The sequence below is a fragment of the Ooceraea biroi genome, chromosome 6, assembly GCF_003672135.1.
Source record: "Ooceraea biroi isolate clonal line C1 chromosome 6, Obir_v5.4, whole genome shotgun sequence".
NCBI lineage: Eukaryota > Metazoa > Arthropoda > Insecta > Hymenoptera > Formicidae > Ooceraea > Ooceraea biroi.
Genome location: NC_039511.1, coordinates 1,618,856 through 1,635,717, shown reverse-complemented (window position 1 = coordinate 1,635,717; position 16,862 = coordinate 1,618,856). Strand labels below are relative to the sequence as shown.

Below are 16,862 nucleotides of genomic sequence, written 5' to 3'. Positions count from 1 at the left end.
ATCCGCGTCCAGATAAAGGAAGTGTAGCGAACTCACGTGCAAAGGATCACTCTCGCCGACGCAGCAATTTCGTCCTCCTGTTATCCTGTCGCCAGTTGTATCGTGAACATGCCGTTATCGCTTCGTTGCCGTTGCGATAATTCCCGAGCGAGTAATCGCTGAGAAGATACCTCGCGGACGACCTGGGGAGGGAGGATTATTGATCAACGTCGCGAATATACCGGGTTATTCCATCGCTCATTCATGAAGCATCATACCCGCGCTCGAGGAGCGTTACCAGGATATTCGAAGCATCAATCCGACTGCCAATTATCCTGCGCGGTCATCGACCTCCGTTGCACCCGGTGCGGCTGGGCCCATGGCGGGAAGGGAGTGACGGGAAGGTCATCCCCCGCGAGTGACGAGGGAAAACTCCATCGCGCGTATGATGTCCTAGTGGAAAGGCGAGGCCGCGCTTTGAAGCACAAATTGGGATAAATCCTGTTACCGTGTCGCAATTAGCATCCACCGCAGTCAAACACCTTGCCGTCGTTTGAAGTCGCGAGCGACCCGAATCCAGGTAGCTCGTGAGACGGCACGCAGAGTGGGTGCCACGGATAAGTCGCAGCGCGAATTTCTAATTCTCCCCGTGAAACATGTCACACGTGAAATGAAGGAGCATCGCCTCATGCATTATGCAAAAAGTACAAAGTTATCGTGACGGATGCGCTCGGGCGGCCCTGCACTTTATTCAAATGTAAATCGCAGCTTATCCGTATTTTTGGATTTTATTATTTTCTTTCCTGAATACCGATTAATCTCTCCTGGTATTAACGCGTGGACATTATTAAGGTAAACGTTAATTACGCGTAAATTTGTCGACAGGAACTATTGTAGTATAAAAGTCTGCGCGCAGACTTTTGCGCGCGCGTTGTTGCGGACGTATGTATGCGGAGCAAACATCACGTGACGCTACGTTGCGGTGCCGAGGGTGTGTTGGTGGCGTCACCGATACAGTCGTATGTTGCAGCGTTATATTGGAAATATGCTCGGATATTTGGATATTTTTTCGGGCTTGGCAGTTGCGTGCCGTTTCATGATCGCCTGTGATCGGCGCCCGAAATTAAGATGCACGGAAGACGTATCGCGGCCGATGGAAAAACGTACAATGCAACCCGCGTCGATACCGCCCGTCTTACACATCGTCTTCAAGTCGTCCGCGATCCGACGCCTCATTATGCTTATGCGCAGCTCCTTCCTCCGTTCCTCAAGGCGTTCCGCCTCGAGAGCGGAAGCGGAGGAATCGGATTCGCTCGCAGGAGGCACGTCGCCTTAGAGCGTGCACGTCTTAAACTTCGCCCTGGCTGTTCTTCCGGGTCGATGAGCCGCAAGCTCGCTGCTTTCGACGTAATTTACAGATAATTCCCAGGCGCGCAGATCGCACACCGCGCAACGTCCTGCTACCCTGGCGCTCCTGGAACACCCTCCTACTTCGGAGAGCCATTGTGGAAACCTGGAAGCGGGAATCGCGCGCGAAGGAGAGAAAGAGAGGCAGAGAAAGAGAGAGTGAGAGCGCGCGCGCGTTCCTGAGTTATAGCTTCCTGGTGGCGCGAATGCTTCTGGCGCCACTCTCTTGACGAGTGACAGGACGTTGACGAGCGTGTCGAAGGACGCGAAGACCGTCATCGTCGTCGCCGCGAGAACGCGAAGGAAACCGCGAATCGTCGGGTCCGCGTCAAATTCCAGCCCGCATGCGGCCCTGATCCGGGGGATGCTTGCCATTCGAAAGCGCATACGCTGCGGGGGTGGGAGTAGCGTGGTGCGCCGGTCGCCACGAAAGGGTAGGGAAAAAAAATCTGTCCGCATGCTACCCTGATGCCGAGAATATTTGTGAGGGACGAACGCGCGTGATCGTCGACTGAGACGCGGTCGTCGTCGTCGAAACGTCGCGGTTGCGACGTAAAGTCCGTTGCGAGTATTAAAGCAACTTTTAATCAAGAAATCATCAAGCGCAATAATTAACGAATTCGCCCTGAAATTAGCTCTCTCGATTTTACGCTCGATAGTTGCTATTATTATTATTTCTGAATATTGTTTAATGAATATTTATAACAATATGTTTGGTTATAATAAGCTGTTTGACATTACCTTTTGCGAATTTGTTCATCACGTTCATGAAGGAAATTATTATACATCACAATGCACGTGTTTTCTTATCAAAATGCGCAAATAATATTTTCTTTGAAGCAAATATTTGATAATTCTTATTTCTCAAATAAATTATTATAAATAGTATATTATATATCGAGCAACTTTTGTATTAATCAAAAGTAACTAGTAAAAGTGCATCATTGCGCCACGACGAATCATCAACTCTTTCGTGTAGCAGCTCTCTCGATTCCCCAGGATGAGGGCAGCACCATCCAGCACATATTAAAGTCACTAGATATATTAAATAGAAAGAAGGAAAGAAAATGTTTTGAAGCAATTGAAGCATCGACTGGACTCCAGTCATACAGTCGATCATCTGTCATGTGTGATAGGCAATACCAGTACTAACTCCCGTATGTGCTGCTCGTTAGTTAACATGTGCAATTATCGTTAATAAAAGCTCGCGCTCGCGTATGACGCAACGTGTTAATCGAATGATATTTCATCGAATCTTGTATCTGTGATAAACGACTACACTACTATACTGCCAAACATGAGCACCTCAACGGATCAGAGAAAATATAGTGCTCCTTGTCAACCAGGTTCTGCAAATTTTACTGCTTTCTAAATTATGCGCGATAATGGATTGATTATATTGGATTGTAACAAAAGTCCGTAGCGCGCGTTGTTTAATTTTTTTTTAATGAGAAAAAGATGACAAGTTTTGGAAAGATGAGACCGTGAAGCTGTCACAAATATTAGTAGAACAAACATATGTAATTGAATAAATATTTATACACATATATAATTTTAATAATTTTGCTTGGAATTTCACTAAAATAACGCTACCAACTGTTGTTACAATCCAATAATAGTTAATAATTTTTTATTGTGTGTTAATAACTACTTGTGTTTTCAGATGTGCACATAATGGGCTGCGTCGAGCGCACACAGGGAGACGGCATGGAGAACGTGACAGCGGATAAGCTCGAGACCAAGCGAAGCCGAAGCCGTCTGGGCGATGCTCTTATTTACCACCCCACAAACTTGAAGCAATCGGGATCGACGGCACCCGTCACCCCGACTGGTACAATAGTAAACCTAGTGCCAAAGAACATTAGTAATGTAAAGCAGGAGAGGCGTATCCTGCACACCTTAAAATCAAAAGAACCAAAATTCGTGCCGTACGAGCCGTACAAGGCAGCTGTTAATCCGATAGTGCCACTCGAAAAAAAGAACAAAAAATTGCCTAGGAACGAGCCGAGCGTGAGTGCGGCGGCGGTGGTGCAGCAGGTCGCCGCACTGAAGATCCAAGAGAGCGACGCGAGAGCGGCGGATCGCGGCGAGGGGAACGAGGAGAAACTGTCAGAGGACTGGAGCAACGAGAAGCGCGTGTACGAGGCTGAGATTCGCAAGCTGAGGGAGGAGAACAGCCAGCTGGAGACTCAGTTGAAGTTCCAAGCGCAGGTATACGACGATCGCACGTTTTCACGCTAGCTCGTAGAATTGTCTCAGCAATCGCAATTTGTATTTGCCGTGTCGCGCGCGTACAGGTCAACGGAGAGTTGAAGAACCTGCTGGTCGCCGCGGTGGGTGAGGATTTGGAAACGAGAGTTCACTTACTGACCGAGGACAAGTTGCAGCTTGCGAGGGCGCTCCTGAACTCCGCCCAACACCTCTCCACGCATCAGGAGCAAACGGAATGGTTGGCGGGCCAGTGCGAAGTCTGGAGAAGTAAATTCCTAGCTAGTAGGTAATTGGCAGTCATTTCTTGATCTTGCGCAGCAGTTTGGCGATATTTCCTATGGGTTTGCACACGTATAAGACATCTGCAATTTTCTTCTCATTGAATTTTGCTAAAATAATGCTGGAAAAAAATAGTAAAATGAAGCTTACTACAGCCTAATGGTGGAGGACCTGGCAAGATGGAAGGCTGCGCTCTGTCAGAGGACGACGGACCTGCAGGAAACCGTAAAGCGATTATTGGAGGAACATACAGGTATTCGCGACACATCGCTTAAGACGTACAGGTAGGTTCTATCGGTGCATCTTACACGTTACGTGATCCCTATATTCCCATTCACGGTAATCGATTTGTATGTTTCCAGGATGCTCACGATTCTGCGAGAGAAATTCGATCCAGTAGCAGCAACGTCCGGCAGGAGGCACGAACTGGCCAGTACCAATATCGTGGACCTCGTGCAGGGATGCTGTCAACTCGCGGAGATCCTGAAGGTCAATCTGCTCAGTGGTGTTCCGGACGCAGAATTACGGAAGGAGATCAACCTGACTGGGTTGGACATGAGGACGCTCGCGGAGAACAACGCGGAGAAGGTAGGATTTTAATCCAATGCTTTGCGTGAGGAGAAGATGCGAGAAGATTATTTCCATGTAACAGGTTAACGTGCGATTTTAGTTGCTGATGAATCAAAAGTTACCCATGACAGGAAGGGAGGACGTTGCCTGTAGCGCGGTGATGGGCGCAGCGGTTGCAGTCAGCGGACAGATGTTCCTTCCGCGATGCGACACCAGCAACATGACGTGTTGCCCGCACTGCAGCGGCGAGATCAAACAGATTTGAAAATAATTCTTTATAACTTTTATATCTTCCATATACGACTTTTTATATCTAAATATATTTATAAATATATCTAAGAGTATTTTTAAATACGATGTTAATGTAAACGGCTGCTTTCTTCTCTTAGTTAAGAAGCTTCTGGAGTTATTTTTATCGAACATCAATATTTTTCAAATATATTATTCTTTTTATTTGTTGTACGGGATACTAAACCCTTTTCCACAACCCAATAATAGTTAATAATTTTTTAATTAAAGTATGCTTGAAATTAATTCTAACAAATTGTAATAAATAACGCTATAACCACCACAGATAAAATAATTCTAGCAAACGCTAGTAGGTGGCGCCACGGCCCCACTACGCGCCCCAAAACGATCATCTGTTCCAGATAGGTTAATATGTAGCTGTCAGTTGACATGCTTCGATAAATGAAACTCTGTAATTTACAGTGGCTATATAATTTTATCTCTCTATTTTAAACGAGAATGACTTCCAAATCTGAGATCACGTTGGAACATTTTTACATTTTTAATGGCACATACGCGAAGAAGGAAGGGGAGGCAAGTATACGGTGATACGTCAAAGATAACGTAAATAATTGTATAGCTTAAATATAATCTCGCTTTTTTTTCAGGAAGAGAAGAAAATTCTGTATTACTACCCAGAGAAGGATTTAGATGTTCAAATCAAGAACATAGGTCTTAGCGAAGCAATTATCAAATTCACAGAGTACGTGTCGCAATATAAATGTGCTTCTGTAAGGGAGCGACTCCACGAGCAAGAGCTCTTTCTCTATCAGAACGTGTTGCAGGTCTTTTAATCCCGGACAACCATGTGACTATTGTCATACGCATAAAACGCGTCAGATATACTACCAACCAGAGCCCAATTTCTGGATGGTGATGGTACGTACCTCGGAATAACGCGATAGAATAACGCGAGCCGTGAACTGATCGCGTCGATCTTTCGCAGATCGTTGGCATTCCGTACATTTACAAGGAACGAGACGGTAACAAATATCAGAACGATGAGGTGTCCAGCAGCGTCTGCCAAGCTATATTGAGGCAGACGTACATGATGTTCAGACTGTTCATGGGTTCCTTCGAGACCATTATCAACGATCCCGAATGCGGGTCCGTGATGCTGTTGAAACTCAAACTGGAACATTTTTACTCGCGAGTACGTTGACACTCGATTGCGCCAGGCGTATAATTTCAAACCATGTGTTAACGCATTTCGTTTTGTGACCTGTTCCAGTACCTGCTTTCGTTGAAGCTGAACAACAGCGACATTTTAGACGTTTTCCAAGGCTTACAATTTTTACCTCTTGATAAGACGACGTTTCTCAAGGTACAATGCTTCATGAATCTGGTGGAGGCTATGTTCACGCAGGTGAAACACACGGCGTTCCTCTATAACGCTCAAGTTGTCTGGTGAGATATACAATTAATTAACGTTAATAACGCTTTGAATTATTTTCATGCAAGATTTACGCAAGCAATGTGTTCTTAGGAGTGGACTGGAGCCTGAAGACATGCAAGTGGTTTACAGTTACTTGATAAGCACCCTTTTGCCGGCTCACCTCGAGAAGGAGCTGCAGGGAGGCTCGATACCCAGAAATTCTCCCTCGCCGTTTACAACAACGCATTATGGAAGGTGTGTGGGAACTTATATTCGTTCTCACGAATATTATTTTATTATTATAATTAATTTTAATTTTATATATAAATATATTTTATAATAAGATCGTTCTTCTATTTTTGCAGGTTCGTTACCGGGCCTGCTAGCGTAAACGAGCCCAGTTTAATCGGGAAGTCACCACAAGTTTTTATCAATTACTCCAGTAAGCCTGTGTCGCTGTACCTAGTGGTATATCGAGCTTTAAGTGCTACAATATGTCTCTTCGTCGATAGTAAGTGAAAGAAACCCCGTTAGGGCTAATAAATTACACTTCGTTTTCGATCATGAGGCTCAAAATACATACATACGTTTCTAATTTTGCAGAGAAAACTAGCTTATTAATCGATTTTTTCAAAAGCTTAGACAGTTTTCTGGGCCCGCAATTAACCACGTTGGTTAGCTCCGTAGCTGAACAGTGCTCAAAACACGTAAGCACAGTCACGCCGGAATCGTGCACGAAATACTTGTATTTTAATAAGCTCAATTTAGCGTACAAGAGTACAATACATTTGGACAACCGACGTTGCTCCAACGTGCTTACGACGCCCGAAGTCTTGAGGATTATCACCGATATATACAACGACACGAATAAGTACGCTATACCCGCAAAATTTCGAAAGGAGATAAAAAATAAAAAAAGGATAAACTGTTCATAAGGAAATCCTAATCATTTATTTGATTCCTAGATTAAATGAAACTGGAGAGATAATTATCAAGACTATGAGCGACTACTGGGTTATTGGGAAATTATCGAACCTGAGAGAATTTTTCGTCGTCATACAGCAGAAGAATGCTAGTATTATAGAAATTGATGGCAAGTATATAATATATCCTACGCTTTATTCGATCACGATAATTCGGATAAATAATCTTGCCTACTCGTTACAGATGAAGTGAAGAGGCTTTGTGAGAAACAGTTAAAGAGTATTTTTTTCCATTGATAGGTGATAGATAAATAAAAAATGCAAGTGATAAGGCCAAATATCATTTTAGTTTCATTGTTAATTATTTACAGTGCAACAGAATTTTGTTCCATCTCGCCGATTATCACGGGACACGCGTATAGCATTCTGTAAAACAGTGTACCTTAAATGTATAATATTGTATAATTTATACATAATATATAGTCAAGTAAATCATACAAAATGCACGAATGCATTTCCTTTTCCCCTTGCGCCTCTCCCTCGTTTTACGCACACTCTCCTACATACGTACTCGTAATCATCACGATTTACGTATTATAATACATAATGCAATCGCATATAATTCTCCATGCGCATTTTTCGCTTTTATCAGACAAATTCGTCGCTAAAAAATCTAGCTTTGCAAAAAGATCCCGTTTTGCTGCACTCCGCATACCTCTCGCGTTGCACGTGACGGAATTTGCGTCGTGCTCGAGATACAAAGACGAGACGTGAAAAGCCCGCGCGCATCGCACATCGCAGCAAATCTAATTTTGCGGGGCCCTGAAATTCGATCGAGGGGAAGATTCGACTCGAGGCAGGTGTATTGGCGAACGAAAGGTCGTGCGAAAAGGCGGAGTGGCCGATTTTCGTTATATATATATGCGCATATATATATATATATATATATGCGCTGCGTGTCCGAAAGGTGCTCTTTGTGTAGCGCGACGCTTTGGCAGCTCTCACATCGCCGCCTTAACGGCTCCTCTCATTTGCGTTCTCTCTGTGCAGCACGTTTTAACGACGCGTCTCTATCGGCCAGCCACGAAGGGGAAACGCCGGGGGTTAATAATAGGCCAGCGTCGCAAAAGCGGTCTGATATGTTTTCGCAGGCATGTGCGCGGCATGTCCGGTTGCTTTGTGCAAACATCCGGATAAAAACCAAAGATTAGCGAATTAAAGTCTTGCAGATTAGAGAGAGCGACCAATTAAGGCGTTAAATACAGTGTTTCACATTTGATATTTCACATTTGATTGATGTTTTTGTAAGATGGATTGCTTTTTAGAATAAAACTGTAATGTGCAATATTTAATGCACAAAAGTGAGAAATTTATTTTAATACGAAGATCAAGGAACTTGAAAATTTTGGCAAAAAAATGTGGAACGCTTCACGATTTTGCGTGTCATCCTTGCGCAGGGGCCATGCTAATCTTCTCTGTATCGTTCCAATTTTAGTATATGTACTGCCGAAGCAAGTACGACAGGGACTTTTACATTCTTGTATATATACTACGAATGGAATAAAAAGCGCTTGCGAGAAACGACTTTCCGAATCGAGCAATCTATCGGTCGATAGTCGAACTACTTTGCTGTGAAGCAACTGCTGCCATCTATCGCGTATTGTCCCACACAAAATAGAAATATTGATAACGTTAGCGCTTTTTAATTATTCGTAAATATGAAAATTTATGCAAAATTTATTCAAAATTGGATACTCTTTACATAATATTATGCATATATTTTTGATGATATTGAATTGCGGTAATGAAAAGGCCGCTTTCTGAATCAATTTTAATGAACGTTCTACGGGGGCCACACGACTCTCCGCACGGTTCCGCGCGCGAATAGCGCAGACGCCATAACTGAGCGCGAAAAGCCGCGAACGGGTCTGCGCGAACTCTGTGACTTTTATTAGTGATTTTGTCGGGTCGCACGACGTGAAACTGACAAATATTCGCGGTATTCACGTTGGATAACGTCGCGGAATCGATCGTGTGTAAAACAGCAGGTATCGCGATCGGATGGCTCGATGAACTTTCGCCACCGCCCATCCCCGAAATAGCGGATTCCTCGAGGTTATAACTTTTTCCTATCTAATTTAAATATTTTTTAGATTATATATATAAATAATTGTTAATATATTTCGCATTTATATGTTGTATAAATTATATAGTACCCATACATACATACACATACGCATTTAGCAATATTTAAAATACTCTCTAATCCAAATATTTCTAAATTAAAAAATCGACTATTTGATTCGACTGCCAGAAACATAACCATGTCGAAAAATAATATCCGCGCCTCTCTCCGAAACGGTTGAAAAATTCTGGCAATGCCTCCTGCAGGTCGCCGCGTTTCACGACGTTTAAGTCAGAGAAAAAGTTCCGGTGGCGCGCGGCGCGATAGGGGGAAACTTCGACATTCATGACGGAATTTTAAAGTTCACGCCCGCGAGAATATGAATGTTTAATGGCCGCGCCGCGTCGACCGAAAAGGGACGAGCGGCGGCGGTGCAGCGGCGAGCGCGACTTGATTTTTTTCGCGCAGCGGCGTTATCTAACAGCCGCTCGGTAATGTAATTTACATAGCATGAAAAAGGGAACGCGCCTTCACGCCGACGACACCCGTCGTCCTTCCTTCATCCGCGAAGCTTCCGGGAGCATTTCAATTATCCGAGATGATCTGTTTGTATCTCGCGGCCGTGCTTTGCCACCGGAAGATGCGCAGGATCTTTAGCTTTACAAGGAATTGTTTGCATCGTTCGTTCGTTCGTTCGTCATCGAGAATAAAACTAGCCCGCTATTGATTTCATTACGAGATTCGAAAGCCGATGCGAAGAATATCCTCCGCGCCTCCGCGCATCGATCGCCACCGATGAATTATTCACGCGCAGTTATAATCGTTAGAGGCAACATGCTCTGTAAATATCCCCTCGGGCTTTTTATTATTTAATGGAGAACTGGGAAAAGGCGGGCCCGTGGAAAATTCATTAACCCGGGGAATCTAAAAGAGTACCGCCGTTGATGCGAGGCCGACATTCCGAGATGCCTTTGTATCTCCGCGCGTTATCGCCCGATACCTCTGCAGCTGCAACCGCTGCAATGAATTACTGCATGCGAACATAATCGCAGCAGCGTAACAGCGGTCACGACTTCAATTAAAGCCGGTCATTCAATATTGTGTAAGCTTCCCTCTCTCTCTCTCTGGAATCGAGCACGGTGCACCACAGGTCAAATCGGATCTTACGCGATTCGGCTACGCAGGGCACGTATTTCGCGGCACCAACGAGTCGTTAGAATTCAAGCTGGGGACAACGCGCCCCCAGGATCGTTAGAAATAATTAAGCTCTCCACGCGGCCGAGCTCCCTTCTCCTCCTTCTGCTCTTCCGATGCTCCCGGGACGGAATTCCCAGCTGGAAAACTCGCCGGAGCCACGAGGCGACCGAAAGGGTTTCATTGTCCGTAAAATTAATCAAACGGCCCGATCGACCGTAGCCTTAACCGGCCGTACGAGCGAGTTTTTACGAAATCATCATCCATCGGTCGGGGGAAAATTTCGTCGTCTCCCTCGATTGCGCGATTTAATAATTGCGCCGCCAAAAGGACGGATACTCGTCGGATTATCTTAACGGTTTGCGATAATCCTATGAGATTAGCAAAGTTATTGTCATTGCCGTATTACAAGTTTCCATTTCGTTTCTTTTCCTGCCGCGCCGCAATTTTCACGAATCGAACATTTTCGGCCTCGTTCGCTTTCGCTTGAATCAATTCACTCGAAGGTGCTCGTTTATCGGATCAGGATTTACAGAGCGCGAAAGTAAATGTTTCGAGTGGAATTTTGTATCGTAGCTGATAAAGCTCTCCGCTTTACTTTAAAAGACAATACCCATCTTACAAATGCGCACTTTACGCATGAAGAAGAAGGAGCTTTTTGTTTGTCCTGCAAAAGTAGAAATTGCAAGAAATAAACGCGGGATTAGGAAGGGCCCGTATGTTCCCGCTGTGAAGACGACTTCAAATGGATTTGCTTGCAGCTTGAAGTGAGCTCAGGCCGGTCGCGGCGAGCGTAATCGCCAGAATCCATCCTGTTATAACTTATGCAAGTCTTCGCATAATCCGGCAGCGTCCACCCTCTGTGTTATACGTTTTCAGAGTGTACCCCATAAAGCGCGCTGAACATGTAAATTTAGTGGCGTTGCGCAGATTTTCATTTCAAACGAAGGCAATGGCTGTATATATGTATGTATGGGCAAGAGCAAAAATTTTCGTACGATGGATAATTCATGGCTATCGCCGAGCGTGACACGAATGAAATTCATTTCGTGCGTTCGCGCGAGCCGTCTTTACTTTGCACTGGCATCTTATGACATTTGCATGTGGAAGCTCTTCCATATGTAAATGTCACATATTGATAGATTTCACGTTGGTAAATTCAAGTTATTTTCGTTAAATATCGGAGTAAATTCGAGCAAGAGGTAGTAGTGTGTGTGTATATGTGTATGTGTATTAATATGGATAGGCAGAAATAAAAAAAGCGCATAAATTTTATTCTTCTATTGAATTAAAAATTATGAAAAAACATTCGTAATTTGTTTTATATTAATATTTATTATGAACTTTGTTCTTTTTTTATAATAATCTGCATATTTTTTATTATAATTTCTGAAACACGAGATTTATAGTACGGGTTTATATGATTATTTATGGCTTTTTTGATAATTTGTATGCAAATCAACCCGACAGTTCGGCTATAATTCACGATGCAAAATAGACATACGCATGCATACACATATATGCTTGTTACAATAGCAATTCCGCAAATTATTCTCGTTTCGCAATCGCTTCTAACTTGATTACATATTAATTTATAATTATTGTTATGTGAAGCGTACATTTCATTCAGAGGTTCTCGTAATTATAAGCGTTAACTAAAAGTACGAATTAAAATATGTATAATTAATTCTAATTATATCTGTGTTCAATTACTAATTATTATTTCTTTTGTGTCTAACTCAAAAGGATACGAAAATCAAATTGTAATTTTTTTGTAAAAAGGATAATCTGATCGTAGGCAATATTGATTAAAATTTACATTATTATATCGGCATTTTATTTAGATTATCGCTAATTTATAACGGTATTTTAAATACTTTTTATTCCAGCAAATGTGCTCGTTTTGCTTAAACGAATTTTAAATACCCTAATCAGTACTCCTCCTAACGCCACTGTCTGGGATCGATGGAGTTCTCCGTTTTCTCCGTTTCCCATAGCTGTGCTATCGGTCTTTCTTTTGTTTCCTCTGGGAGAAAGCCGGGTAAAAGGTTCGAGATACAAGTTGTAGCATGTGACGATAAGGGGATAAATGTTCGACCGTGAGAAATTTGTCCTGGGCAAGAGATGCAGAAGATACGGCCGGTGTATACAGGTTGCGCGCATGGCAGGATAAACCTTCCGGAAATCACCAACAGTTTTCAACATTCGCCAAAAGAAGGTAGGAGACTCCCGCCGGAGGAATGGAAAAGGAGAAAGGCATTTTCTCTTTCGGAAGACCCGGACCTCCGTTTCCTCTCTCCTCTTCACCTGCGTCCTGTTCACTTAGCGTCCCCCTTGGTTTTTTTGTCAGTCTTTCTTGCGTCCACCTCGCACAAGTTTCCGTAGTTTCTATCTCTGCTTATACACCCGCTGCTCGGTGCTTTTATCTTGCTCTCTTATCTTTCTGGAGAACCGCCGCGACGCGATGCGACGTAACGCGTCGTTCGCGAGAGGAATTCGCTGTGGTCTTGTTCGCTGCTTAAAGTTTGAGCCGCATCATTGAATCCATCGATCCTCTCTTTCCCTCTTCTTTCTCCTGTTTCTTCCTTGTACGTGTTACAGCTGTCTCTTCAGTTCGTTCCTTCTTCTTTTTACATGTCTCATTGTTTTCAACCTGTTCGTCATGCTCGCGCGATTATCACCGCGGGTTCTTCAGGTGCGTACCGCTCTGAATAAATATTTTTTTCCGTGCCACCCTCCTGGCTTATTTTTTTTTCTTTTGCATCTTCATTTATAAACTGTTTCCTCGAGTTTATCTCGTCTCGCAGTGGCCCCGCTCTATTAAAACTTTGCATTCCTTTGTCTCTAACTTCACTGCGCCGTCTACGCGCCGCACCTTATTTCTTCATCGTCCCTCTCATTTTCCACCGCGCGTATCCCCGCCTCCCTTATTTGATCTCGCTGCCACCTTGCTACTTTTAGTCCATTCATTCCCTTTCAAGTAACTGCGTATATCGCCGTTAACCGGCGCCTTTCCATGTCGCTTCTTTTCCCACAGTCAGGACCATCCCCTGGTTTACCTTATCCAGAAAGTGTCACCCTTCCCGCTCGTCGCCTTTTATTCGCGCGCCTCTTCTTCCCCTGCATTATTTCTACATATTCAGTCTTGCTTCCTGTATGTTCTTTTACCGTCCATATTATGTATTCTTCGTCTCCTTGCATACGTGTCGTTTCGTTCTTCACATTTTTCCTGTCCTCTTCAGATGCACGTCTGTATGCTGCATTACGTCACGCAAACGTGCACTCAAATATAGAAGGAAGACTTTGAGCAGAAGTCACTGTGATGAGGAAGATGAATATCCTCGTAAAACGGAACTGCGATGATTTAAAATCATTTACGTTATTTATCGTGAACGGTATTTTTTAAAGACAATAACGTCTTGATTCGCTCCTAACTTTTCATTTGGATCTCAATTGCAAACTGAATATATTAATCACTCCATTGTTCCCTTGACACTGGCAATATGGTGGCTCTCTAATTGCCATATCAATACAAGCGACGAGAACGTCATCGTATGATATATGGCAATTATATTGACGCGTATGCTGCTAAGATTAGCTAAGATATTTTGAGAAATTAAGGTTACAGCAGCTAAATTTAACGTGAAATTCCTTATTCATCGACATGCAAATGAAAGACAGCCGGATGATGTACATTTTAATAGATTTCAGATACTGTATGTAAAAGTATGAATAAAAAAATTTGTAACGTTTGTAATGAAGTACGTCTGAGAAGCGCATAATTTGAACGTTGAAGCGTAATTTAATTTAAATTAAAATTAACTGGACCGCAACACATCAACTTCGCGTTTCATCGCGAGTCGACTGCTCATGACAGATATCTGGGTTACGATGTCTGCTATACGTGTCGGCTAATTGCAAAAGTGATTCGCTTTGATGGTAAAGGATTACTATTTCAGTAAACTAATACCGTTACGTGAAAGAATTAAAACGTACGATTTTTTAATAGAATAATCTTCCCCGGTTAATTGAAATGTCGAAACGTATCAGACGTGAAATTACCAATTTCAATATTTACTGCAAGTTGAACGCACTTGCGCTAAAATAAAAACGGGAATACCTTTTTACGGCATTTCGCCGATTATCAATGCTATCTGTTAATACTTCATTTAAGCATCCTTGGATCTTGAATCCGCGCTGTATGTTGTACCGCGGCGATGAACTCGCTGCGCTGACAAAGCGGATTCTCGCAAATCGGCGGGAATTTTCAGCCGTCGCGAGCGCAAACAGCAGGACGTGCGCGTATAAAAAAAAGACACACACACGCACACAAGAGCCACATGCCTACGCCTCGGATGCACGGGCGTCGAGGAACAAGCAAAGATACAGACAAAAGGGGTGGCCTATATACACACGGGGTGCACCTAATCTGCATTCGCTTTGACTTTTAAATTCCGCGACACGGACTTTACAATGGGGCGAAGTGGCCGGAGAGAGAGGCGGTTCAGAGAGGGATGAGAGATAAAGGGAGCTGCAAGAGGGGGGGAGGGGGTGTATGATGCCCGATGCAGAGATGCCGCTGCAACGTTGTAGTTCGGGGTAGACGAGCCGCCGAGATCGGTGTAGATTTGCCTAAGGGGTCAGAAACTCTTTTCATTTTCCACGTCCATCCATGCGCCCTCTCCCGTCTCCGCCCCCGCCACCCTCATTCCCTCAGCCATTCCCGTGCCATCACCCCTTTCGCGTTCCTTTTTCACTTATACGGGCGAGCTCGGCAGAAAGGTTATCGCTTATCTCGTAAATACGTATTCTTTTGAAATGCAAATAGCGAATTGTGTAAAAATAAATTACGCCGTTCCTTAGGTAGCGCCCGCTCATTTTTGCTACGTAATAATTTGCACGCGCGTTCGTACGCTGGAAAATTTAGTCGAACGCGCGTAAACGCGAACGTATGCGTTTTTGCAGCGGTTCGGATTTCACGTAAAATTCGCGCGCGCGCGTGTACGCGGTTAAGCTTCGGTCAAATATTAGCATCTTTATTAATCTTTATGAGTGTATTTTACGTTAAATCGAATCGTCGATGCGCGAACGCGTATCTGTAGAGGATTAAATATATTATCCATCGATAAAATGATAGGAAAAGCTCGATGACCGAACAAAAAACAGTGCTGTCTGGTTTGTTTGCGCGATTTTATCATAATTAACTGCGCCGTGCGCGCGCTTGCTGGTAACGTAACGTTGATGAAATTATCGCGATATTCCCGGACGATGTTTACGAGCATAGGTGGCGATCCGTTTCGCCGAGATGTTTCCCGTGTGCACGCGCACGCGTTTTCTTTCGGACATAAAACTCCGCGGCAACCTAAAGTTCCTTCCTTCCGATACGATGATAGTGATGGATGGCATCTGCCGATAGAAATCTAGGAGCATAAATTGAAATTGCGGCTGCGTTGCCGCGATACCGACATCGCGCGCTTGTTCACCTGCTCGCAAACTCAACGCAGTTTGATATTTTACCGAATATTTCACCCCGCGCAAAAAACGCGAGCATCAAACATCGTGGAATTTAATACCGGGGAAAGTCCACTCCTAAAAAAGGCACGTACCGTCGACTCGAATTTCATTATTATCCCTTGCCCGCGATTGCTGATACGTATCGAATTGCCGCGTGGAAATATATCGATCGTTTATCAATGATTAATTTGAGAACACTTGCGCACATTGAAAATTGTGCAAAGCCCATGAGAGGCCAATGCGTCATTTATCTTGTAATCTTCCAACGAACATTTAAATGAAAAACGATAGCAATTATGTCACAGTTGTAATAAAGTCGATGAAAAGTGATAAATAATGACAGAGTAGTATGCAAGATTTCAATCCAAGTGCAATTATCTTTTTCAGGTCGGACAGGAGTGTGAACTTGCGACGAGAATTGCGACGGATCGGAGGGTCCAGTTCCGGCCACGCAGGATCGGCATAAAGGGGTGAGATTACGACTTTATTATCTCTACTTACAAGTATTCCTAAGCGATATAAAAGCTTTGCTTGCGTCAACGTTGTTTACCATATTTCCATGCGTTGTATACTCCATCCCATCGCATCGTATCGTGATTTCAAATGCACTTCTCTTGCTCCCAAGTTTAGGGTCAATGACGACGTCGCGCAGCCACTTGCTTGGCTTAAGGCGACGATGTTACCGTTAACGCGCCTAATATTTTCCTGTCACGTTATGCATACTGTATAAGATTCGCCCGTGAAAGTCGGACTAACGCGGCTTACGTTAATATTGTTACGCCTATTAATTAACGAAGTTGCTTCACGGCGTGAGTCGCAAACTTTGTCGCCCGAAGCGGGCCGCGCGGAAGGGACAGGAAGGAAGGAAGGAAGGAAAGCTTTTCTCGTTTTCCTCGTCTGCGGCCAACTCGAGTCAACTGATTTAAGTAAGTCAATTTCCGCGCTACTTTATTTTAGCGCATTAGACGAAAAGTTACACCGCTCCTCTCGTCCTATA

At 43.8% G+C, this 16,862-nt stretch overlaps 2 protein-coding genes and 1 non-coding gene across 3 annotated transcripts; 2 read left to right on the top strand and 1 right to left on the bottom strand.

The window, feature by feature from the left end:
- The first annotated feature begins 2,517 nt into the window (after window positions 1-2,517).
- LOC105276439 (golgin-45) lies at window positions 2,518-4,899 on the top strand. The gene is made up of 6 exons (XM_011334046.3): window positions 2,518-2,732; window positions 3,050-3,597; window positions 3,684-3,883; window positions 4,032-4,160; window positions 4,239-4,464; window positions 4,547-4,899. The coding sequence occupies exons 1-6, from the start codon at window positions 2,684-2,686 to the stop codon at window positions 4,709-4,711; spliced, it is 1,317 nt and encodes a 438-aa protein (XP_011332348.1). The 5' UTR covers window positions 2,518-2,683; the 3' UTR covers window positions 4,712-4,899.
- A 294-nt stretch (window positions 4,900-5,193) lies between these two features.
- LOC105276442 (vacuolar fusion protein CCZ1 homolog) lies at window positions 5,194-7,538 on the top strand. The gene is made up of 10 exons (XM_011334048.3): window positions 5,194-5,268; window positions 5,343-5,437; window positions 5,520-5,613; window positions 5,681-5,887; window positions 5,966-6,141; window positions 6,221-6,364; window positions 6,475-6,620; window positions 6,713-6,980; window positions 7,075-7,202; window positions 7,277-7,538. Exons 1-10 carry the CDS (start codon window positions 5,194-5,196, stop codon window positions 7,327-7,329), a joined length of 1,386 nt encoding a protein of 461 aa, XP_011332350.1. The 3' UTR covers window positions 7,330-7,538.
- A 906-nt stretch (window positions 7,539-8,444) lies between these two features.
- Window positions 8,445-8,551, bottom strand: LOC113562228. The gene has a single exon (XR_003406741.1). It is a non-coding gene; the product is annotated as a U6 spliceosomal RNA (small nuclear RNA).
- Window positions 8,552-16,862: the final 8,311 nt, after the last annotated feature.